This window comes from Phlebotomus papatasi, chromosome 1 (genome assembly GCF_024763615.1).
Source record: "Phlebotomus papatasi isolate M1 chromosome 1, Ppap_2.1, whole genome shotgun sequence".
Classification (NCBI taxonomy): domain Eukaryota; kingdom Metazoa; phylum Arthropoda; class Insecta; order Diptera; family Psychodidae; genus Phlebotomus; species Phlebotomus papatasi.
In genome coordinates this window covers 6,843,977-6,870,302 of record NC_077222.1, presented here as the reverse complement: position 1 = coordinate 6,870,302, position 26,326 = coordinate 6,843,977, and the positions used below count along the sequence as shown (strand labels likewise).

Below are 26,326 nucleotides of genomic sequence, written 5' to 3'. Positions count from 1 at the left end.
TGGCTTACAAGTCAGTAAGAACTAGCCATTTTTAACCTCTCAATGCTCCAAAGCAGTGCAGTTTGAACAGAGCAGTGATACAACCCTTCATAGACCATTGGCTCTTACGTGATTAAAAACATTTGAAGCTTTCAAAGCTTTCAAAGCTTTAGCCAATTATTGAAAACGATTACATTAAAATATTTTATGGGATTTACTATTATTTAATTTATTTTAGATAATACAGAAGATATTTTAGTGTTGAAATTAAAGATTTCATGTTACGTATACGGGTGAATTTGTGTCCTTGCTTTTCGCAAGGTTTACCTTAATTTTAGGAAAGAATGGTCCAGTGACCATGCAGTTACGGCTGGTCTAAAGATCATCCTTAAATGCTAGAATTAAAGAAAAGTCTACGAAAAGCAGGAGTGCAAAGTCACCCGCATCTACGGTTCTAAGTATTGTGACATTTTATATATTAATATCAATACATCATTCTCTTTTATTGCCTCAAAGTTTTTAGAACTTTAATATGGAATAGTTTTAAAATTAGTGATTATTAAATTTTGAAATTTCCATTTTGACATATATTAGGGGAGACTGGGGCAAAAAGTCACAAATCGAAAAATTCAAAATTCAATATCTTTCATGGTAAAAATGATAGCGGCTCAATTTTTTTTTCTATAGATAGCCTCCATAGACCTTCTTCAATGTTGTAAGTTTCTTAAAATTCGAACAAGGAATTTAGAAAATAAAAAATATCGAAATTTTTAGCACTATTTTTGAAATATTTTCCTTGCAGAAGATAACAAATATTATCTACTTATTTTCCAAATTTGATGCACTGGTGAATATTTTCTAAATAATTTGGATTTTTTGAATACGAATCCGCTATTTTTTTTTAGAATTTCACAAAAGTTCTTTTCTCAAGAAATCCTTTTATTAAAAATGGCCACTTGGGGTAAAAAGTAACAAAAGGTATAGAGCAAAAAGTAACAAAAAGCGAAGCAATTTCTGATGTCTCACGGTGAAAAGAAACATCATTATCATATTTCGCCGGTTGCTGTTTGCATTGGTCAAACGATTTGCAGTCTTTTGTGTGTTTTTTTTTCTAAAATACCTTGAAAAGCGCTCTTCTCGTTTTCTCACTTTTCCTGCAAAGAAAACGGTGTTTTACAAAGATGTAGATGAACAAATTTTCTATGAAAATATGTCCTCTAGGTATTTTTTCAAATTTACGGAAGTCCGTAATGAAGCGAATCAAAATATGATAATACCCAATGTCTGGTACTATTTGCCCCAACATTTTTGAGAATAGTCACAAAATTACCTTTTAGAAATTGGCTCGATAAACGTATTTCCTTACAAAATAGAGGAAAATTACTTTCACAAAGTTGTAGAGCGATAAATTTCCTATAAAACTGTGCTAATTAGAAATTTTTGAAGCGCTCATAAAAAAATAAAATATCCGTTTTGTGACTTTTTGCCCCAGTCTCCCCTACACTTCACATTAAATAACAAAAGAAATTTGATATTTAAAAAATAAATTAAGTGGAGTTTTTTTCTTTTTAAAAATAAGTTGGAATTTTTATTTAAAAAAAAAACTTAATTTTGACAGTTTATTTAAAATATTTCGATGGGAGAGAAAAACAGGAAATGGCTGTGAAAAGTGGATGAGTTTATAGTTTAAATGAGTGAAGTTTTGTGGGGGGTATGTAAATTAAACTTCTGATGTAGATGAGGGATGAAATATAGCCTATATATGGTATATATATATATGCGGAAAATTTATATTGTTTCGGTGGAAAACAATTTACTCGTAACATTAGCTTTGGTTGCTATATTTTGTAGCTGGCTCTTCGTGAAAGGCTGTCAATAGCAGATGAATTGAACTAGTTATAATAGATGATTGTGGCATAATTCAATGAAGAATTAATCCCATGTACTACTGATAAAAAAAAGAACCTTTTTGCTTCTCTGATGTTCGATACTAACTTTTACTTGCGCTCCATGGTGTTAAATTACACGATTATTGTTTTATTACAAGGATTTACATAATAAATATATTTTATCAGTTGACTCAGCTCAAAGTAGGACTTATTTTAGAGATTTTTTTTTTAAATTTATTTGAATTAAATATTTATATTACTTTTCGAATATGATGTAAAAATATCTATTCAATACGTATATGTGTAAAGAATTTTATCATCGTTGTAAAAGCAATATTTTCCGGTATTATATCATTGAGGTTTTTTATTGTTATTGAATGATTGACTTTTTGATAATTTTCGTCTTTCAATCAATGGAAGTCAAAGACAGATAAAAAAAGAAGATTATTAAAGAAAAAAATAAGAGTGTACAATATATTGTTGGGAGGGAGCATTTAAAAGTACGGTGAACATTCAAAAAGAGAATGATATCGATTTGTTAAGATGGACCCCACCTCAACCCATCCCTTGAGCCATTCCATCGTGCTTCCATATAGATAATATAGAGCTGTGAGATGTATACGAAATGGTAATGTATAAACACAGCTCAGCCACCCTCAAAAGAGAGCCACCCAAAAGAGCGAAGCACCAGTCAGAGCCAACCCGGCCAGCCTCCCTTAGAACTCACACCCTCGGCACACATCGCATCATACTCTCTTCTCTGCAATGGTATTCTGTGTATGAAACCTCCTGTTCCACCCTCCCCCTTATACCACCCACTTTCGGTTCCAACTCCATCCTCATCCCTTTCACAGTTCAGCAGTACTCAGTATTTTATACACAGGCTCTATACAAGTGTAGGTAGGGACAAGGGGGTAATATCTCTATAAATGAATATTTATAATATGCATTATGGGCTCCGCAGTGAAATAAATATCATTGTGAATTAAGATAAAATGAATTCAACAAAAGGTAGTAAAGAAGTACCCCATAACGTCACAACGTAATAGTGTTTTTGGGTGGTTCAATGGGCTAGCGGACCTCTGTACAGATGATACCAGCTGGAGGACATGCAGGGAAAATAGTATGAGAATCTTGTATAGATTAAAAGTGCATAGAGGGGTGATTATAACTTGAATTTACTCGAGTATTCAATTGTTACCAACTGAAACTCAAAAAGCTTCATGACCTAGACAGATTTAAGGACTTAAGCCAAGAGATGGCTTTATGGGAAACTTATGAGTGTGTAGTTTAATCATTATTTTGATTTTAATACGTTAAGCCGTAGGTGTGTCCAGGATGTCACTTCATAGCGCATATGTGTTGCTTACATGAAGTATACGGGTAAATGTAAAATGCTCTAAGGCACGGCGCTTACGCCTTATACGGGCTTCAGACCTAAGACTTAGCTATCTGGCTTAACTCCTCTAATTCCTAATCAGACACGAATTTTTAGAAAATTGTTGTTTAGGATTGGATTATAGGGGCAAATGTTTCATTAGATATTGAAAAATCAATAAAATTGTTTGTTATTTAGATTTTTGAAACTTTCGGAAACTGGGCTAAACCTCCAGTCTGGAGCCGGCATTACTGAGCACGTGCAGCATTCCCTAGGCAGATTATACATAAAAGTAGATCCTCAACAACAGACTGCATGTTTTTATCGAGCTAATTTGAAAATTCATTATTATTAAGAAAATTAAGATTGTAAGGCCCCTTTGGCAAACGTATCCTAGGCCGACTGATCCTAATCTAAGAATACTTAATGAAAATTAGTTAATTTGGCCAATAATTGGGTTGACGATTGTCAAATAGGTAGTACAGTGAATAATGGGATCAGTTAGTTCAGGGTGAGCACTTGAAAATTTGATTATATTGAAATTTATGCAATATCTATGCTTTAAATAATACAATGAAAGTTAATTAGCGGCGGAATGACGAAGCAATATCAAACTTTAGGTTTAGGTTAAATTATGAACCTATCACCGATGAGCTATCATAATTTTGAATGTCCATTTAGAACTGTGACCAGAGGTAAAATCCCAAGAAGCAAAATAGCTGCTCTATAGAAGCAAAACTTTGACAAGTCTTTTAATGCACCTTTAAAAGGCTTATACGGGTTTCAGACCTAAGGTCCTTGACACACTTAGGACTTAAGCCGAGAGACGGCTTAGTGGAAAATGATAGAAATGTACTTTAACCATTATTTCGAATATAATTGCGCTAAGCCGTCTCTCGGCTGATCCTCAAGTCTGTCAAGGCCCTAAGGTTTAGCTATATGGCTTAACTACTCTAATTTTTTTTATCAATTACGATTTTTCGAAAAAAATTAACTTAGGATTGGATTATTAAGGACAAATGATCTATTAGGCTCTCAAAAAGCAATAAAATTGCTCGCAATTTAAGATTTTGAGACATTTGGGAACTGAGTTGAACCTTCTGAAAAGGGCCTTATAATAGGAATTTCGTCTTGTAATTCTTGCAGAAGTTCTTAAGCCCCTAAAGAGTGCACAACTTTATTTTTAGTAGTTTTAGTAACGGAACCAAGACCGTTATACTCAGATTATAAGAATTTTGGTTCTATAACGCCTTACTTAGATAATTCTACAAAACCATATAGTAAGGAAAATACTAAATAGGATTAAAGCATTTGGGATTTGGTAAATTTCAAAATATGACCTAAGATTTACGAATTCTCTCAATTTTCGATAAATTTTTAGCAAAATTTTGGAAACTACCACAAAATTGTGGCTAGATTGTCTTCCCAAATTCCCTTATTCTTCTGTTCTTTAATGTTTCTTCCGGATGGAATGTTTTTAAATGGGCCGGCCGTCCCTTGACATCCACACTACCCCTCGAAACTGTCCTTAATGATCTATAAGGCAACCAGGATATTTGCCCCTTTGAGTAATATGTGCATTTATATCTGTGTACAGCGGCTGTGTCTAGATATTATGCGCTGTTGGGATCTGAGAGTAAGGGGTGTTATGTGGGTGGTGGGTGAGACCGTTTTGTATCGTGAGATGTGGTATTTGGCTATGAGTGTGTGAATATTGCGTCTGTATGTGTCTGTTTGAGGATGTATGCGAATCTGATACCACTCCACAATATCACCCACCTCCCACCCCTTCCATATTTTCCACCCACTCAAACTCTAGGACTCCTTTTGCCATACCGCCCACGCCATTGCCACCCACCATCCACACAAAGCTCAGTTCTTTATATTACGTAGACGTGTAGCTTTGTATACATTACTTTTTTTTTCGAGGAATCGTTTTGGGGTTGGGTGGGGTTAATCTAATACAATATATGTATATGTTGCGGAAAAATGATCCAATTAATATTATTGAAACATATCTTTAAGATACAAAAAGTTAGGAGTTTATGAGTGGTCTTGATTTGTGTTGTTTGAATTGAGTTAGTTTCATGTAAAAATAGTCAGGAGAATAGAATGATAGATAATAGCAAGAAAAGTAAAGTAGTGGCACTATTTAGTATCACTGCCCCATTTAGGGGGATTCCCCGAATTAGAAGGCCAAAAAGTAGCCGGTTTTTGTGATTGTTTCTGATAGACAAAGAAATAACCAAGTTTCTTGAAATCTTTGGGATACAGTAGAACCCCGCTATAGGCCATCGCTCTATAGTCCACAATTTATCGACCGTTGATTTCAAAACACTTATTTTAAGTTAGGTTATGTTTTTTAGTACGCGACATGCAATGTTGTCATAATTATTTTAATATTTTTGGCAAACTTTATTGAGTTGTTGTGATAATTGTGATCCATAATGAAGAGAGCGAGGAAAAGTACCACAATCGCAAAGAAAGTGGAAGCCGTCGAGCAATTTCAATACTAAAAGTCGTTGATAATTTTAAAAAATGACATGGACTATAGTGCAACACAAGTGTCAAATCTGGCACCAAAAATGGACTATAGCCGAGGCTCTACTGTATAGGTACTTATTTGTGTATAATATACTTAAATAAAATTTTTCGAAAATTAAAAAAAAAATACAAAATGACGGACTAATGGGTAGATTACTCGAGGGCGTCGTTGAAAAAGACCCTGATTTGCGGACAATAAGGTAAAGTACCATCTCTCGACCGGATTCCTCGATTCGACCGGTATTTCAATTTTTGAATGTTTCATGGTAAATTTCGTAAATTTCTATGAATTTGTCACTGGTTCGTATTATTCATGGAATGATTGACCTATTAATGTTAGATCATATGCAAAATATTATAGCAAATATAAATAAATTGATTAAATAAATCTACCGGTCGAGCAAGGGCACTTTACCTTACGTAGCTCGTAATTCTTGTGTGAAGAAAAAATAATATTGAAAGTCTTTATACACCATATGTATACTTCATGCTTAAACCAAGAAAAACTATAGAAAATCCTCAATGCGGTGCCTTTTGCTGCTCGAACTCAAAGAGAGAGCAGTTATATAATCGACTTTTTTCAATTTGTCACAGTCCTAGCGGTAAGATATATCAACTTCCGGTCTTCGGTGACCCCCAAAAAATTTTAAATGGATTAAAAAAATATACATAATTTAGGACAAAATTTTGTCCGTAACGTAACAGGGAGTTCCGGCTTGAGAGAAAACGGACTGATAGAATTTGATATGAATTGTCGACTACACTCAATCTCGGTATTATGCACATTTTCGAGACCGAAAAAAACGCGCGAAATGGCATTACACATCGAGAAAATTTGCATATCCGCAGGGCCCGCAGGGGCTTGCTTTTAAATAAATCGGCCGCAGAACGAATTCCACGTGGAGTAAAAGTAGTTCAAACAAAAAGATTCAACTGTTAAATATAGAAATGCATCAACAAACAGTACTTTTTGGCCAGAGTTCTTCAATAAATGATTAGAATAATTAAAAAATTTGCCCTAATAAAAGAAATTAAAGTTTTATTCTGAAAAATAAGCATAATGTTTTCGAATTTCTCGCGCCACAAAATTGTAGCGCCAATTGTAGGCAAACTTGCATAATTGTATATGCATAATTCTGTCAGGTGCATAATCCCGAAGGACTTAATGCCGGGACTGAATGTATTGGGAGTTCATTTATAAAATAATTTTTAAAATTCCCCTAAATGTATGCAAAAGTTTTTCACGCGGTAAATTTGAAATACATTTCTTATGAACCGTTGGCGCTGGAAATAGGCTGAAAAATTGGAGCCAAAAATATCTTGCATACATCACGGCGTTTCCATAACTTATCCCAAAGATATCTCCTGCAGATATGAAATTTTACTGTGTCACTGGAGTTAATTCGCTGCCTTTTTTTCGGTTCCGAAAAATTCTTTCAAAGCGGAACTCCTTGTATAAAACATAAAATAAACATTTTTTAAATATTATTTAAGTTCAGAATAGAATTTAATTTTGAAGAGAATTATAGTGTATTCGTTTCATTCGGTCAATAAGTTTTTTTTCCTATAAATTGAGATAATAAACTAAAATACAGGAAATGTGCTGTATATTTTCAAACAGTCAAGAGAAGCTGATAATAATAATATTTCTAATTCATATCCCTGAACATAGACTGTACAATAATGAAGATGTATGTATAAATCATATAGTTATTAATTTTAACATTATAGTTTCCGATTTTAAGTAATTCGGCGGAAGCAAAATAGTTTCATGAGACAAGAAGAACAGAAATGTTTTTAACAATATGCACTTTAAATAATTTAGTATGATTTAGTATGTGATTTTGTATTGTTTCAGTATGAGATGTATTGGTTGTTCTATTAGTTAGTCTGCGCTTTCTTGAATATAGTTCATAAATGTTTGATAAATTCGTTATGAAAAATATTTCAGATATCTTTTAAGGCCGAATGCTAGTTCGTCTATAATATTTATCATTGATCTCGTTGTTTAGGAAAAGTGTGGTAGGTTGTTAAGTAGAAACAGAGAAGTTTAATTTAACTTTTGCCACCAGCTGGCGTTGGTGTACAATGTTCAATCAAAACATTTTAATACGATAACTTGAAAGAAACAAAAATTAATCAATACTGAACAATTAAGCTCTGATATTGGATAGTTTTAGCTGAGATCCTTTACCATTTCTTATGACCTATTGTTTATGTGCTGTGCTAAAGTGTGACTTATACCCTTTTAGTAGGTTTTGTGCTTCATTTAAAAATACTTTTAAACAGTAAATTTCACATGGATAACTTATCCTGGAGTTAATGAATCAAAATGAATTGTACAAGAACATTGCCTCTCAAAATTTCAATGGAAAAAGTTCTTTGAATTAACCTTTGTCCAGTTTATTCCTCTTTTTTTTTCTACATAAAATAGCGTGATGTTTCTTTAGGTTATCAAGTGAATGAAAGTAGCATAGAAGGTGAGATAGAGAGAGAGAAAAAAAGAAAAGGGGTGGTTTGCCCTTGGAATTACATGAATTGACTATATAAACCACTTTGGAGATTCCCTTTCATATATAACAAATTTTTGCTTGCGTGCCATCTAGATGAGTGGAAAAAGCATACTGTATACATAAAAGCATCCATTCTATGCATAGGGGAACAGTATATGTGTCGTATAGTTCATAGATTTGACTATGATAGGAGAATTTGCACAATATTTGGACGTTTGCCGGATATAATATTGTGATGGAATCCCTTTGCAAGGTGCACTGTCATAATAATGCAAAAGGGGATGTAATAATGTAATGAAATGGCAGGGAACTTTAATGCAATTGACCATTTCTTTTAGGTCATAAGGCAAAGTATTTCATGTTTACATGTCTAATGTTGATGGTTCAGATAGGAAGATTAACATACTTTTAGCAAAGTTTTCTTTTCGTGTTTTGTATTGGAAACATCGAAAGTTTGAAGAACTTTCGTCTAGTAATGTTTAGTATTTTTTATTTAAAGTTTGGCAACAACTTGTTGATGATTGACTTATATTTGTGTATATTAAGCTAATGTAATGGACATAATGGATCAAGCGGAATAATACTTACTGTATGATGAAGGTGTTTCGACTGTTTCGAGTTCGAATTCTCTTTAGGTGATAGAGAATAAATTTAGCTTCATTGATCTTGCTTTTGAAATTCCTCAAGTCAAGGCATAGTTCCTCTTAACTGAATTTGGCCAGTATCTGTCTGCCTTTTATTAAACTTTTTATTTGTAATAAAAAAATGTTTCCCCTGAAGTATACGTTCAACTGGCAGAGGAAATTTATCAAGAGTAATGGCTATATGTGATTTTCGATTAAATATTAGATGAGATCATATATTTTGTCAGTAGAAGAGGTAAAAAGTTTGGAGTGGTATATCTCAGCTCCTGATGAACATAATTGGATGAGTGAACTATTGTTGGAAAGCTTGGTTCATTAGCTTTCAGAATCTGGTATATGTAATTGGCTATGGGTAAATCATGGTCATCCAGAACCATTTATGTCGAAGAAGACACTTTTTGCAGCGTCATTTTTGACCATCTACTGCTGGGACCAGGAGTGATCCACAATTCTCGCACTTGGACTGTTCGTTAGAGGAACTCAAAGGGTATAATTTGTAGAAGAAACTTTTTTTTTGGACATCTTACTTTTTTTTATTCATCGACTTTTGCAAGAATTTTAAAATGTTAAACGCAAGGAAAAAATTACAGAAATCCTTCTATTCCATTTTCTGGACAAACTAATGAAGATATCGACTTGGAATGTTCTGAGTACCCCCCCATAAGTTGATCAAGGAATCCAAATGTCACTTCAATTTCATCCCCACGTCTATCCTTCCCCTCCAGAAATCACTCCTTTAGGAATATCTCAAGAACCAGACCATCGATGCATTTCATTTTGGGATATGTTTTAGAGAGTATCCTGGCGGACATTTCATTCATACATCTCAAAGACGTCCGACCTCTTCTTCTTGCACTTGCTAATAATCTGGTTAGAAGAGCAGAATTTCTTCTGATCAATTTTCTGACCAAAGAGACAAAGTTAGTGACTTTTATTGTTCTGAGTACCCCCCCGTAAGTCAATCTAAGGAATCGAAACAACACATGCATTTGCCTCTCATCCCACTCCTTCTCCTCCAGAAACCACTCTTTTGGGAATATCTCAAGAAATAAACCATCGATCCTTTTCATATTTGGATATGTTTTTGACATGGCCAAGGCGGACATTTCGTCCTCAGACACCAATATCATCCAGGATTTTTTTTTTTGGAATCTAGAAAATAAGTGTTTAAACTTTTGTACCAGTGAATTTCAACATAAAAGAAATACTTAACCAAGTAAAAATTGAATAAGCTTGTAAAAAAATTTAAGATCTATCAAATAAACTACATTCTGTCTAAATCCGTTAAAAATACACTCCCTTACGCAGTCTATTAATTGGCCTTGGAAATTCCAAGAATAAATTTCTGGATGATATTGGTGTCTGAGGACGAAATGTCCGCCTTGGCCATGTCAAAAACATATCCAAATATGAAAAGGATCGATGGTTTATTTCTTGAGATATTCCCAAAAGAGTGGTTTCTGGAGGACAAGGAGTGGGATGAGAGGCAAATGCATGTGTTGTTTCGATTCCTTAGATTGACTTACGGGGGGGTACTCAGAACAATAAAAGTCACTAACTTTGTCTCTTTGGTCAGAAAATTGATCAGAAGAAATTCTGCTCTTCTAACCAGATTATTAGCAAGTGCAAGAAGAAGAGGTCGGACGTCTTTGAGATGTATGAATGAAATGTCCGCCAGGATACTCTCTAAAACATATCCCAAAATGAAATGCATCGATGGTCTGGTTCTTGAGATATTCCTAAAGGAGTGATTTCTGGAGGGGAAGGATAGACGTGGGGATGAAATTGAAGTGACATTTGGATTCCTTGATCAACTTATGGGGGGGTACTCAGAACATTCCAAGTCGATATCTTCATTAGTTTGTCCAGAAAATGGAATAGAAGGATTTCTGTAATTTTTTCCTTGCGTTTAACATTTTAAAATTCTTGCAAAAGTCGATGAATAAAAAAAAGTAAGATGTCCAAAAAAAAAGTTTCTTCTACAAATTATACCCTTTGAGTTCCTCTAACGAACAGTCCAAGTGCGAGAATTGTGGGTCACTCCTGGTCCCAGCAGTAGATGGTCAAAAATGACGCTGCAAAAAGTGTCTTCCTCGACATAAATGGTTCTGGATGACCATGATTTACCCATAGCCAATTACATATACCAGATTCTGAAAGCTAATGAACCAAGCTTTCCAACAATAGTTCACTCATCCAATTATGTTCATCAGGAGCTGAGATATACCACTCCAAACTTTTTACCTCTTCTACTGACAAAATATATGATCTCATCTAATATATTTGAGAGTTAATTTTACTTCTATTTAGTGTATTTAAAAGGATTGTTTCATCTTTTATCAGAGTACAGTCTGTTAAGTAAAAGTGTGACCGGCATAAGTGATAGCTCACTACAAATATCGGACTAATTTTTGATGTGAACCGATAGATGGCATTGGGTAGTCTGATACTTCAGCCTTGAAACGGGATCCGGAAGGCCCGAAATACTTCTGGTTCATTCAGGAATGTAGTCCGTTGCTGGTTGAACCACTGCAGCTTAATGGCACAGCAATTGTGAACTATGCCAAGTCCTAGGAGATAGATGGAATTTATATCGTGGACGCTTTGTCATAAAATAATAATTTGACATCAAATTCAAACCTCAGAAATACGTTATCCGCCAAGAGTGCATGAAAAGCGTAATTTAAAGATTGATTCTCTATTAACATAAACAGAAACAATCTAATGAAAACTAATCAATTTTCATGAAAAACACCGAAGGAAAACCTGCACTACACCACAAATCGCACGACTGCTAGAAACACAATCGATCTGTCACATTTTTTGTAATGCCCAGCGCACAATAACTTTTGTTTTGTAAACATGTTTTTGGCATTTCAATGAGAGTGAGTGAGATCTGGATCTAGTTATCTCGCTCATTCTCATAGGAAATTTTGAAAACATGTTTACAAACAAAAATTATTGTTTGCTGGTCATAAGACTTTCTATACTGAGTTTTTACAACGCAATTTAAATTCAAATTATACCTAAAATTTAACGGTCTTTGTGTTAATACATCCAAAAATGAAGAAATATTTAAAAACAAAATGAATTTATTAACTATTCGAAGATTACATACATAAGAAAATTACACTCAAAGTGGCCGAAATTAGAAGCTGGCCGAAATTTGGCACACATCCCCTATATTTTCGAGACCTTGAACAAAGTCAAAAAATCCATCCGGATTACGAAGCGGACATCTGTCGTATTGTCCCCCAATCATCCGGATTAGAAAGTGTGTACTGTATTTAACCATTCGAGCTTATATCATTGCGCATAACCTCAAATATTGAGGCATAATTGAGAAAAAAATCATAAAGAAAAAAAATTAACAAAATGGAATTTTTGAGCTAACGCACACTCAACTCACCCTTAATTGGCTTTCGGAAAATTAATTCGGCTTTGGGAAATACAATTCACATTTTCAAGGATCTGACAGGATTAATTTGTTTCATTTCGAGGTTCTGACTGAAAAATGTAGTAAATTTTGTAGAAAAAATGCTTCCGAAAAGTCAGTCTATTGTCAATCACGATTATGACTGGATTCATTATTAGTGCTAAACGCATCGTGGTTCTCAAGGAGTACAGCATATCGATGCACTTTAGAATAAAAAAGTCATTTTTTTAAACAAATTAAGCATATCATGCTCTTATTTCACAGACTGTAACTCTTACTCCTTTTGTTTGGTTTTTTTTTATTTACACGAAAAATGAGTTATAATAACTCTTTTTATGAGTTAAAATAACTCATTTTCAAATCGTAAAATGGTAGAGTTTGCTATTTTATGTTTATTTTTTTTGTTTTGTTATTTCATTTTCTATAATAATTTTTTCTCGATTTCGAGGTTTCCATGTTGCGAGATATTCGCTTATGATGCAGTACACATGTTTTTATGGGACATTTTTAGACATATTTCCATTTGATGTTTAATATGAACTTTGTCAAGCGAAAGTCATCTTGATTGAAGTATATTCTTAAATCGAAAACACTTAAGTATATACTTCAGTCAAGATAAAATTTTACATTGAAACAGATTAATATTCTTCGTATTAATTCATCTCGGCGATAGAGTTATTTCCTATCCACAGGGTTTTTCTAAATTGAGTAAGGCGTGAAATATACGTAAGATTCATTTTAGGTAAAATATTTTCTAATACCTATTTCGGTTAACAAACAGCAAATGAAATTGTAGTATAATCTTAATTTTCTTATCATTAGGCCAAATAAATATTCATTACAATTATTCTATTTGTTGTACATAGCAGATAGAATAATTTTTTTTAATGTAAACTACGAAATGTTTGTATCAAATCTGCAGACATTTATCATAGTTATCCCAATTTATACTTCAACAGATATCATATTGATTTTTGATTACTACTGTTAATTTGCATGGCACATTAGCTATATATATTAGATGTATATTCAAGACTCAACCATTTCTATCATCCACTCAATCATACATAATATAGATAGTCTAAGTAGGATTATTTAGATATTTGGATATAATTGAATTTTCTCAGGGATTGCAATTCTCTCTGCTATATATGTGTACATGCATTTTGTGGTTATAGATTAAATTTGTAGACAGAATATAGTTAGCAAAATATTCCATATTGGGGTAACCCATTTCAATTCTAATGACAAGTTAGTTAAAATTTTTGAAAGGTATCTTTTGCAAAGACAGAAAGGTTCCATAAAATTGACAGCAACCAAATATTGCAATTTATTTATTTCCTGCAAAGAAAATCAACGTAAAAATTAAAAAAAAAAAACAAAAAACATAATGTAGAGGGTATTATTTTATTATGTTTGTGTTGCTACATACGGATCTATTCAAGCATAATACTAATGTGCTCTTCTAAAATGCTCTTGTAGTTCATTAACATCAGCAACCGTGTATTGTTTTATTCTATGAGAGATTATCAGGTGTTTTCCTTTTTGTTTTTTTGTTATTGTTTGTTTTTTTTTCTACGAAGTTGTGAATATGGAGTGTTGCATGCTGTGAGGTGATCTATATGGGTTAACAATTGAACATTAGATAAGATTATGTACAAGCAAACTTGTAAATTGAAATACATTTTGTCATTTATTACTCTATGTATGTTGTGATATGGGAGGCATTTCCAAGAATTACCAGGGAAACTCCATAGAATATCTCTGAGCATTCAGACAAGTGCAGCAAGAGGAATAGTGAATTTCAGTCGTATTAATGTTCAATGGGATAGGAAGTATAACTTTTTGAGATTATATAGGTATTATATATGTTTATACAATGTATTTTGTTTTCTCTAATAGATTCTTCCTTTTGTATTAAATATTGGATAGTATGAAGGACAGGGGATTTAAGTAACGTTTTAACACTTACTCTTTCCTATTTCTTTCTAATTAATTAGGAATTTCAATATGAACCGTGAAGGCTTAGAAATGAATGATAGAGAGAGTGTCCTGGGCTGCAATATCAATCAGTCGGTATAAATGGGAAGTGACTCGTTCCTCCCCCTTTTTTGCTCTCTTTTTGCCCATCTCAGTGAATGACAGTGGCGCTGGTTTCCATGGGAACTGAAGGAGATAAAAGGAATTTTGTGTGTGCACTTTTGTTTGGGCCACACAATTTTGTATACCTGCCGAGGGGGTGTGGGATTTTGTACGTATGTACACCACAATCCAAATGACTGTGCGCGAGAAGTTTTTGAGCCGAAATATAGAGAGAATGATGTAGGGTGATAGTATCCCTTATGGCCACCATTACCCCACTTATGGCCACTCTTGTTACATAAATTCATATTAATTGTCAAAGGGTAGAATTACAAAAGTTGCTTTAATAATTTGACAATATTTTATGTGTAAAGAAACATTTTTTTGTTTATTTGTTTGTTGTGATATTTCGGTAATGCCCAGCACACAGTAATTTTTGTTTGTAAACATGTTTTCAAAATTCCCCATGAGAGTGAGCGAGATGACTAGATCTAGATCTCACTCACTCTTATTGAAAAGTCAAAAACATGTTTACAAAACAAAAATTATTGTGCGTTGGGCATAATAACCGAAAATAATAAGATCGCGATTTCAAGTTGATAAATGAGGTACCTTCGACCGATTTAGTGAATCACTATTCAATACAATAATCGAGTGTGGAACGCAACCGTTCGCGATCTTAGAAGATCTTAGGGTTGAGGAGATGCTTCCTTCGTGTTAAGAGGTCACAACTCCGATAGAATGTTTATGTTAAGTGCATGAAAGAAGAAATATTCCTTGCTCTTAGAAACCCTATGCATATTATTGGAGGCAAGGTGGTTGAAGCAAGTTCAGGGTATGAATTCTGAGATTCGTGAGTTTTTCACGTGAGAAACTCACGGCTTTTAGATTGTTTTCTGTAAGCGTTTCGTGAAGCTTTCACAAAAAGAGTCACGTGAAACACTTACAGCATCTAAGAATTTTCATGAAAGCTTTTATAAAAGCTTGACAAAATGTTTACTAAATGTGATCTCAGAGCCGTGAATTTGTCACGTGAAAAACTCACCATCTCAGAATTCATACCCAGGATGTGACCTTGGATCGACTTGATATTGATTCCAAACATCTTCCTGAAGTCTTGGAGGGTCTACAAACTTGTAGGAGAATTTTGTGACCGGATGACATTGTCATATGACAAATTCAGATTTTTTTATGAAGTAAATTCGGAACACTATTTGAGAATACGATTCATATTAATTACCGTGAGCTTCACAGAGCTCCTTTCAATATAAATTTGATGCACACTAGCCTTTAATTATTATCCTGCTCCAGAATTTTCCAAAAAAAAATTCTCATATGACATTGTCATATCGTTACAGAATTCCCCTACTGGCTTGCTTTTCTAACCGTTAAGAAATGTCCATTAGTGTCCTAATCGTTAAGAAATGAATAAATGAATGAACATGAACGAATCTTGGAAACTTACCATAATACGTTCTTAGAATCGGTAACATAATTTTAATCCCTCCTCCAGCTCCCCCACCCAAAACTATGTTTTTGATATACCGTAGGTGCAGATGGCTCTGGGCTACGGGGGTGACTTTTCCCTCTCTTCTTCGTAAGCTTTTCTTTAATTTTTGTATGGTGTAGTACCATGTTCAATCGATGAAGACTATTCTTAACTTTTAGAATCAGAGAAAATCTTACGAGAAGCAGAAGGGGAAAGTCACCTATATCTACCGTGTCTCAAAAACGCATCATGCAATTATTTTTCTATTGTGGATTTGTTTTAGAAGTCGTGGATATTGACATTTTGTTCATGTATGAAAATGACCTTGAATTATTCTTTATAACGGGTTTTCAATGACAAACGTTAAAAAGATTTAGAGGACGTATTTCTCAAGCGATGAGATTATTGAGTTGGTTGGAAAGGCCTAAAAATCTTTAATAAATTTAAATAGATTTCAACTGAGATTGACAATTCTCTTACGCTGTTGAAAAATTACTAAAAGGTAGTACTTAGGGGAATGATGGCATGGTTCGCACAGAGTGAACCTTCAAACAGCGCAAATTTTATCTTTGTTTACAAAGAACTAGTTCGTCATTCCTCAGCCATAAGATAGATAATTATTAAGCTTATGAGACGAGATGAAAAATGGTAAGTCAGCTCTTTGCAAATAATAAAAAATTCACATTGTTTGAAGGTTCACTCTGTGCGAACCATGCCTACATACCCCTATCTTAGCAAAGAATTGATCATTAAAAGGAAAATTGAATTTTACAAAGATTATCTATCATTTGAAATTATTTGAGACAATTGAGTGTTGAAATTTTTCAGTTCAATTCCCTAAAATAAAACTATTTTCGATTTATTATTCAACAAAACAAATGAAATTTCAAACGATAATTCGTTGTAAAATTCAACTAAAATGCTCTTGTAGTTCATTAACATCAACTACATTAATTTCAACTAAAATGCTCCCGCGACCCCAATAGGGATAAGCGGTTGAAAATGAATGAATGAATTCAACTTTCGGATGAAAAATGAAATTTTTTCATTGCGTTTTCGTTAGATCTTAGAAAATATTAATACGATTATCTTGTTTCTTTTATTGTATTCGAAAATTGTAATAATTAGCATCTTCGTTGAAAATTAACTACACTTGTCGTTGTATTTTTTGAGATTTAAACAAAGGGAATTTTAACCCTTTTTGTTGTAATTTATACTAGAACTTCTAAGTTTTTGCGTGGTCATTACTAATGCTAAAGTGACCAAATAGGGTGTCTTAACCCTACACAATTACATTTTCTCTCATTTCCATCATTCAGCGAAATATTAAAATAGAATACTGGATTGTTATAAATCTTTAAAAAATTGTTCTCTAAACATAAAACAAGAAATATTTATTCATTAGAAAGATAGAAATAAGTATTTTCTAAAATAGACGTTATGGGACTCAAATATTCCGAAAGAAATTGCCTCTAGTAGAGGAAAGTACTTTTGCTTCGTACGATCATAAATTTGTAATGACTAAATTTTTCCTATGTTTCTGAATAAATGTGATTCCGCAATATATTTTAAAAACTGAGCTTTCCCCTATTTTAATTTTTTGCGATTTCTCTGAGAAAATCTTGTACGGATTTCGCTATGTTCTTTGAATACAGAAAGTGCATTGTAACTAAATCTAATATTTTGAAATGCCAATTATGCTGATTTGATGTCAATTTTTCTTTCTAGTGGCAACTGCAGACGATTCACCTGTAGCCATGAAACTGAAAAAGATGTGGCTGAAGACACCAGTTGGTGAGGAACAAGCAGCTCAAGCTGTCTTAGATCCTGCTTTAGGTATGTTTTATAGCATTCAATTTCACAACTTCTGCCATAGTTTAACCTAGCATTTAAAGCAGATAAAAAAATAAATAAACATTTGCATGACTCTTTCATTTAAAGAATTTCCATGCAAAATACACTGAATAATACAATATAATGTATGTAATACAAATAATATATATTAGGAAGGCAAGAAGAGTTGCAGAGGTTGGCAGTAAGAGTGCATCTCTGTAGAACATAGAATGAAAAAGACATAAGAGAATCGACACGATAGAAAAGATTGTATTAAATTTTTTGCCTTTGATCTACATTCTTTTGACTTTTCTCGCCAATTCACATCACGAAAAGTATAATGCTGTGTATTGTGAATAAAATAAAACAAGTTCAAATAAGCTGAGAATGTTGAAAGTGCAAATATTCAAAATAAGACACAATTTGCTGAATAGACCTAAATAAGAATAAAAATTTTTCTCAATGCGTCCAAAAATTCTGAGGAAATTGTAAATTCTTAAGTGCAAGATACAATTCTGATACGATTCTGGCTGTCTAAGTATCTTTTAAGTTTTTGCATCTTGTATAAAGAGTTCAATGATCCAAACTAAATTGCTAAAAAAGGACAAGGGTTTTAACGACTTTTATTAAGGTAAAAATTTTAAATATTCTAACAATTTATTGAAGAACTCTGGCCAAAAGTACCGTTTTGTTGATGCATTTCTTTTAAACAATTGAATCTTTTGGCTCTGACTACTTTTACTCCGTGAGAAATTTGTTCTACGGCCGATTCATTCAAAAGAAATCGCCTGCGGGTATGCAAATTTTGTGGATACATAAAACCAGGGGCCCATCAAGCATAATAAAGAGTGAAGCTATTTTTCACTTTTACTTGTGAAAATTTTGCAGATATTGCACCGCGATTTAAACAAATTTCCTCGTAGTTCTTGTATTATTTCGGCGAACATTATGAAATATGTATTTTTTGATAGCTTTTAACGCACAATTTCGAAATATATCAGACTGATAAGTCAATTCTCTTTAGGAAAAAACTTGCCAATAGTCTTCAGTATCTCTATGCAAAAACGTAGGGAAAAACGAAATGTCGATAGGTCCCTGCATAAAACCATTTCACGCGTTTTTTGGTTCCGAAAATGTGCAAAATCCCGCGACTGAGTGTAAAAAGAATTAGGGTAAAAGCTCATAGTTTTGGACAGTCTGCTTATAAGTATTAAGTATTAAGTATATTTAATCCAAACAGATAGGGTCCGCCCCTCTTACATTGTTTGATTGAAGGAAAAGAGAAAGAGAAAAAAAGTAAGACAACAGAACACAAAGGAAATACAAGAAAAAATGAAAGAGACTGAAGTTAAATCTAAACAAAATCGATGTTTCAAGTTTGAAGTGCGATATTTTCAATACTAATTCATTTTTTTGTTATTCTCATTTCTGAATGGGTTGTTTAGAAACTTGGCAAGCTATTTATCGTCTGTTTTTTAACTAAAATTAATTTTAATACGTTTAAAACGCATTTGTTGCTCGTTTGCGAATTCTTCAAAGTGATTTTCCTCCAGATTCAGATTAATCAAAAATGACCATGATTTGAAAAACACATTTCTTGTTAAGATATTACAAAGTGGTCTGTATATAAAGTTATAAAGTAATAAATTTTCTATCAAAATATCTCAATTGGATATTTATTTTATTCACGAAAACTCGTCACAAAGCGAAGGAAAATGACAAAAAAATTCCCCATATCTGACACAATTTGCCCCAGCAGTTTTTAAAATTGCCACAAAATCATCTTTTGAAAAATGGCTCGGAAAGCGCATTTCCTTTCGAGTTAGAGGAACATAAATTCGGCAAAGTTGTAGAGCGGTAAATTTCCTATAAGAATATGCTAAATAGAAATCATTCAGATTCACTGATAACTTGTGAAGAAATAAAATATCCGTATTGACAAATTTTGCCCCAGTCTCTCCTATCATTCATTAAGGTGAGGTGACTTCGGTAATCCAACTACTTGCGGATTCGCTCATTCCCTAGCCTTTCCGGGAGCCTTTTTGAGGCTTTGCTCACTACATCTCGTTCGTAGAGATGATCCTCCTTTGTTTCTCCAGGCATTTATACAGCCTGGTCATCACAAAAGCTAAAACTTTACGAAATTTCTCATTGAAATGTCACAAATATGTTTACAAAAAAAAGTTATTGTGCATTGGGCATAAGACTGAAGTAAACACGAAGTTCTGTCATATTTCTCTTAAGCAATTGCTCACACTGAATTTTCAACAAAGCAATTTCAACTCAAATCATATTCAAAATTTAACGTTTTAAGTGTTAAAATCTTCCAAAAAGAAAAAATATTTAGATATAATTCATTATTCACCAAATATTGGTATAAAAATCCATAACTTTAAACAATTTATTTTTAGTGTCCAATTTTATCCTCAAAGTGTCCAAATTTAGAAACTGTCCAAAACTATGAGCCTTTCCCCTAATTATGCAAAATTTGAGCATGCTGTTCCGAACGGTTTCAAAGTTATAGCGATCTAAATTTAGTTGCAGTTCAATTGACTCACCTTGTAGTGGGCTACCATTAAAAAAATGAATGTAAGATATTCTTGATAATTGCATAACTCATAAAACAATTGCTAATGGAATCGACAAAATGGACAGATTTTTTTTTGTAATACTAAAGTTGTGAATAAATTATCATTAATTGTTTGGATATTTTAATATAATTAATAATTGATTGTTGTTAATGAAGGATTATAATAATCCTCCGCTATATCCCGTGTTTTTAGTGTTTAAAAATCAATTAATTTGTAAATTTTAGAGATATTTTATTTATTAAAATCATGGATGGTCTGCATTAATAGTAAATGAGGTATATTGGCAAATAGCCTAAATAGCCAATATTTTATTACTCTACCTACCTAAAGACTAATTGGCAAGCCGTTTTGTTAGAGGCTGTTCGTGATAGAATTTCTATTAAGTCTCGATTTCAATTACCGTCATCTTGTTTGTGGAAATAGTTAAAGGAAAATTTTTCGTGGGTATCTCTGCAGTATTTAGGGTGGCGTTGCTCAATTTGAGTGGGTGGTTGGTTGGGGCGGATAGCATATTGTGTGGGTGATTGTGAGAGAAAAGTTAGTGTTAGTAAACTTTTTCCTGTGTCTGTGCAACATCATTTATTGATAATGCTGGATGTTTTGTGTTGTTTTTTTTTTGTTTTGGCCAATTATACGCGAAAACGGATATAGAGAAAATTATTAAAAGTTTGAATGAAGATTTAAATTTTTGGATGAAATACAAAAAAAAGGATTGTCCATCCTCTCACTTAATTCACCCCTTTCTTCTCCCTGGTTTTATTACTCCACAGAAAAGGAGTATTTTTTTAGTTTTGTAGAGAATAACCACCCAACGCCCACCCGTACCACTCTTTGCTGTATTATCATTCAGAGTTTTACCATCCAACATTGCCACCATTGCCTCTCTTTTTGCCCCATTCCATCCAAAACAAACCTTATACATTTGACTGGATCAATAAGCAAGACTAGCTGTGTTTTACACATACAAGCATTATGTTAACATATATAGATAATATAAATACTCTGAATTTTATATATCCAAGACTATAAATATATATGCAGCACAGAATAAGTATATTGGATGTACACGAAAATTGCGAGAACATAGGATGAAAGAGTAAAACTATGGGGGATTGAGAACGGGGGATGTTTTCCAGATTTTATGAGCAAAAAAAAATTGGATTGGGACTTGAGGGATGGCTTAAAACCAACCACTGCAATGGATATAATCCTAAAAAGAGTGGTCATATAGTTTTTTTTTCGCACAGGAAATTGAGAAAAAAAACGAATTGTTAAATACGTAATGTGAAAACTTATGATGCATTTTTTCCAGACAAATTTTATGAATAATTTAGCTTTTGCTCATAAAGCACCAACAAGTTTAAATTATAAAAGTTTTATTAAGAGATATATTAAGAAATGGGATATAATCAGATTCATCGTCAGGACTTTATGCATTGTTATCTTCATTCTGAAATGAATCCGCAGCAATTAAACATGCTTTTCTTTGATGCGCTGATATGTCTGATATGAATGTTATAAGAAAGTAGGAGATAGATAAAAGCAACATATCCGGAAATGGAGGAAATTGCACGATAAAAGCCATCTAAATGATGTGAAGATTGACTTATGGTGAGAAGGGTCCTTGAAATTTCGTACCCCAAACGCAAACGTCTAATATCATATCGTCTAATCGGTATGATCTATAATACTATGTCCGATCAGTAAAGACCTTCCATAAGTACGAAAGGTAGGGGTGTAAAGAAAGTCACCCCCGCAGTTAAAAACCTACCCGTAAATACGGTATCTACATTTGTTCTAAATGACAACAGTAATTAGCAGTTTGCAAGAAATACTGTTGAATAAATCAAATGCACATAATTCAGTTGTTGATCCAACAGATTTCACCGAATTTTCACCTTCTACCACCCGGGGATCCAAATCCAAATTTTTAACGAATCAATAATTTAGATCCCCGGGAGGTGGAAGGTGAACATTTGGGAAATAGATTGAATTATATTGGTCTTTCAGTAGAATTCTGGCAATAAAACGGTGAGGGTTTTATTTGCAATTTTACGATTGTGGCTCCACTAGCGGTGATTTCATAATCTGAACAACAAAAATTTAAAAAAAGTGCTACAAGATATTTTAACCGCTTCCAAACAAATGGAATTAACAGACAAATAAGAATATAATAAATAAATATAGGGTAGGGTAAGGGCTCATAATTTTGCCCAGTCTGCTTATAAGCATCGATGTTCCAAGTTTGAAGTGCGATATTTTCGATACTAATTGACTTTTTTTGTTACTCTCTTTTCGGAAGGGTTGTTTAGAAACTTAGCAAGCTATTTATCGTCTTATTTTTACTAAAATTAGTTTTAATACGTTTAAAAATGAATTGATATGTAGAGGTGAATTTGACTCGAATTTTGGACAACTTGGTTATTAATTTGGACAACTTGGCTGTAAATTTGGACAGCTAATCCGCCTCAATAGGATGCTCATTGTTCTTCATTTCATGAACCAATCTTACCAAGTCCTCTTCCTGTTCATGTAAGGGAAACGTAGAATGTCACAAGAAGTCTGGAAACTTTCCATATCATTCATAAAAGTGAGTTGACTTCGGTACTCCAAGTACGTGCGGATTCACTTATTCCCTGGCCTTTCCGGGAGCATTTCAAGGCTTTTCTTACTACATCTCTTTCGTAGAGATGATGCTCCTTTGTTTTTCCAGGCATTTTTCCAACCTAGTCATCACAAAAGCTAAAACTTCACGAAATTTCGAGAGAAAAACACCTGTCCAAAATAAGGAGTATCATCTCACTGGTGAATGTCTTAGAAAATTTTCCATTTTTCACACGAAAAATGTAATTCACAAGGCAAATCTCACTTCAGGTCAAATGTACAAATCACTACTAACGTGAATCAACCCCATATTCAATGAATATTCAATAATATTACTGAAAAACAGTGAGGAAAAATTGTTAATACTTCACCACAGCTAAATAAGACTGAAGTAAACACAAAGTTCTGTCATATTTCTCGTAAGCAATTGCCCACACTGAATTTTCAACAAAGCAATTTCAACTATATTTAGTGTTAAAATCTTCCAAAAAGAACAAATATTTAGATAGAATTCATTAATCATCAAATATTGGAATAAAAATCCGTCATTTTAATCAATTTATTTTTAGTGTCCAATTTTATCCTCACCGCGGTGTCACATATAAGATTAATATTAATATTAAGTGGTAAAGAATGTTACCTGTGATAATGAATGATATGTCTCTGCGATAAGTATGTGCGATAACCAAAAGGGAGTCCTGGGACAAACCTGTGATATTTAGGGATGTTGTAAGTGATTCTGTGATATGCTCTGATGATTGAATGTGTATGCAAACCTGTGATAAATTTATAGGGATTAATATTCGAAAAAGACCGATTTTCAGGTTCCTCCGTCCAAATATTTTATTTCACTTCTAAATTAACACTAGGTTAACAAAATTGTAATTAAAAATGAATTGTAAATTGCCTGATGGCCAAGATAATGTGTCATTTCTTGTGAGTGAATTAAAATGTGTGTTGATTGATGGCGAATGTGTTGAGAAGAGGAATTTTCACGGTGTGAAGTTGTCTGAATATTGAAATTGGATGAGTGATATGAAGTTAGGTGAGTGTGGTTTTTAAATTTTAGTGACAATCAACTGACTCTTTAATATTTCATGGAGCTTCGTCTCCATTAAGAAAAGCCGGAGAGAGAGGTATATAGTGCAAAATTTCAAATGGAATATCACGTGTGTTAGAAAGAGTACACTCTAGTGGAGTAATACGATGAGTAAGATATTACTGTTCGTATTAATTGCTTTCTGAATCGTATTACAGGCAACTCGAGCAATTTTCCATGCGTGCCAACTGTGATTCGGTCTGTTTTCGAGTGAAGTGCGAAAGAGAGGCATGATAAAACACTTGCTATCTTTTTTTTGGCATTCTCGCAGTTCAGAAAGTATTAATCTTAATATTAATCTTATATGTGACATGGTCATCAAAGTGTCCAAAATAAGAAACTGGTCAAAATTATGAGCCCTTACCCTTCAACCTGATAAAGAGCATTTCCACTGTTTGGCTCTGGAGGTTGGTAACCAACACTAAGTCGGCGGTGGACGCAAGCATTGCTTTCTGACAAATCTTTATAATAATTCGTGTATCTGTTGTTCTGCTTTCAAGAGCACCAGCTCAAAATCATTGTTCTTATTAATAATAATAAATAAAATAAATAAGAGATTTTAGGGGTTATTTCAAGGTCGTCTGATCAAGCTTTACGAGATTCAGTTAAAAGCTTTTTGAATACTTAATTATTGTGAAAGACAGGATATAAATCCTAGATAAAACATACAGAAGTATTAAAGTAGAAGATGTGTGAGCTTAGAACATTATAATAAACTACTATGCAGAGATTAGATAAAGTAGTGAGTATTTGAGATGGGATAAATTGTTGTTATGACGCGTCAATTGATGAAGAAGTAAAAGCTTAGAGAGAATTGGGAAATTGGAATTTCCTTATCAGTATCCTTCCTTTGCGTGCAATATTTCTTACCTCATGTGATATATTTATGTCTACATAATGTATACATATCTTTGTTCCCATAACCAATATATTATCCTCAATATTCACACATTCAGTGAATTATGAAAATATAGTGTAATCCATTGAGATAAATATCTCTATATCATGAACTTATATGGCTAGTAAATTCACAGTCTGGTAGACAGTGCTACTTATACTACCAATTAAATACTACTATCTAACGATGCAAAAGACATGGAAAGAATAGTTTAAAAAATATAAAGTTTGGGTTTATTTGGGAATTAGTCCTTTTAAAATGGGAATCTCTATCGATTTGACTCTAAACACAATGACCCTTGTTTTCTACATTTCTCTCATTCTCCTTTAGCTGCTCTTGAGGAGGAAAGGAGTACAGGTGGAAATAGCCTAGGTGGTGAAAAAGGTGAAAATTTCACACAAAAGCAACGGCACCAAATGAAGCATCGAGAATTATTTTTATCACGACAAGTTGAAACACTTCCTGCCACACATATTAGAGGAAAATGTTCGGTAACATTGCTGAATGAGACCGAATCACTGCTAAGTTATCTAAACAAAGACGTGAGTTACATGAGTAGTAAAGTCGAATTCCAAAGACATTTACTTGAAGTGGAAATAAGGGGAGAAATGGCTGCAATATCCTTCCAAAAAATTTATTTCTTTTTCCTTTCCTTTCCTTTTTTTGTAGTAATTTTCTTTTTGCAAAATTGGATGTTTTTCCTTGTGTTCTTCAGAGATTATTTTAAATATTGCACCAGTTTTCTCCTCAAAATTGAATGTGATTTTAATTAAAAGGGATTTGTGTGTATTTTTGTCGATTTACAAACTCCTCTAGGACACCTTCTTCTATTGTCTTGTGTTTGATCCCACGCAAAAAACATTGCTGGCGGATAAGGGAGAAATTCGCGTGGGTAGTCGATATCAAACAGAAGTGACGGCTCTGCTGAAGGAGGGTGAATTGGACAGTAGGAATTTGGAGGAGCTGGAAACACTCACTTGGACACCAACTCATTCGCTGACGGATAGGAAAATAGATCAATTTCTCGTTGTATCCAGATCTGTTGGTACATTTGCTCGTGCTCTTGATTGCAGTAGCTCCGTTAAACAACCGTCCCTTCATATGTCAGCAGCGGCGGCTAGTCGTGATGTTACATTGGTGAGTACTTGAGACCTTTTTTGTTCCCTTTTGTTCCTTTTTTACAAATAATTGGAAGGGGTATGTCAGCTGAAATTGCTTTTCCTTTTATCAAATACAATACTTATTAAAGGTACGAGAGAATTTGTATTAATTAAAGATAGGAAGATGAATTATCTTCCCTGAAAAATATTATTTAAATTGAAAAAAATACTTCCCGAATAACACATT

General features: G+C 33.3%; 1 protein-coding gene across 1 annotated transcript in view; it reads left to right on the top strand.

Moving 5' to 3' along the window:
* LOC129798630 (metastasis-associated protein MTA3) overlaps positions 1 to 26,326 on the top strand; it is a 66,830-nt gene that overhangs the window by 20,536 nt on the left and 19,968 nt on the right. The window contains exons 3-5 of the mRNA XM_055841873.1: positions 17,683 to 17,790; positions 25,310 to 25,521; positions 25,796 to 26,116. Of these exons, the coding sequence (XP_055697848.1) occupies positions 17,683 to 17,790; positions 25,310 to 25,521; positions 25,796 to 26,116 (641 nt within the window). The remainder of the gene's footprint in view (positions 1 to 17,682; positions 17,791 to 25,309; positions 25,522 to 25,795; positions 26,117 to 26,326) is intronic.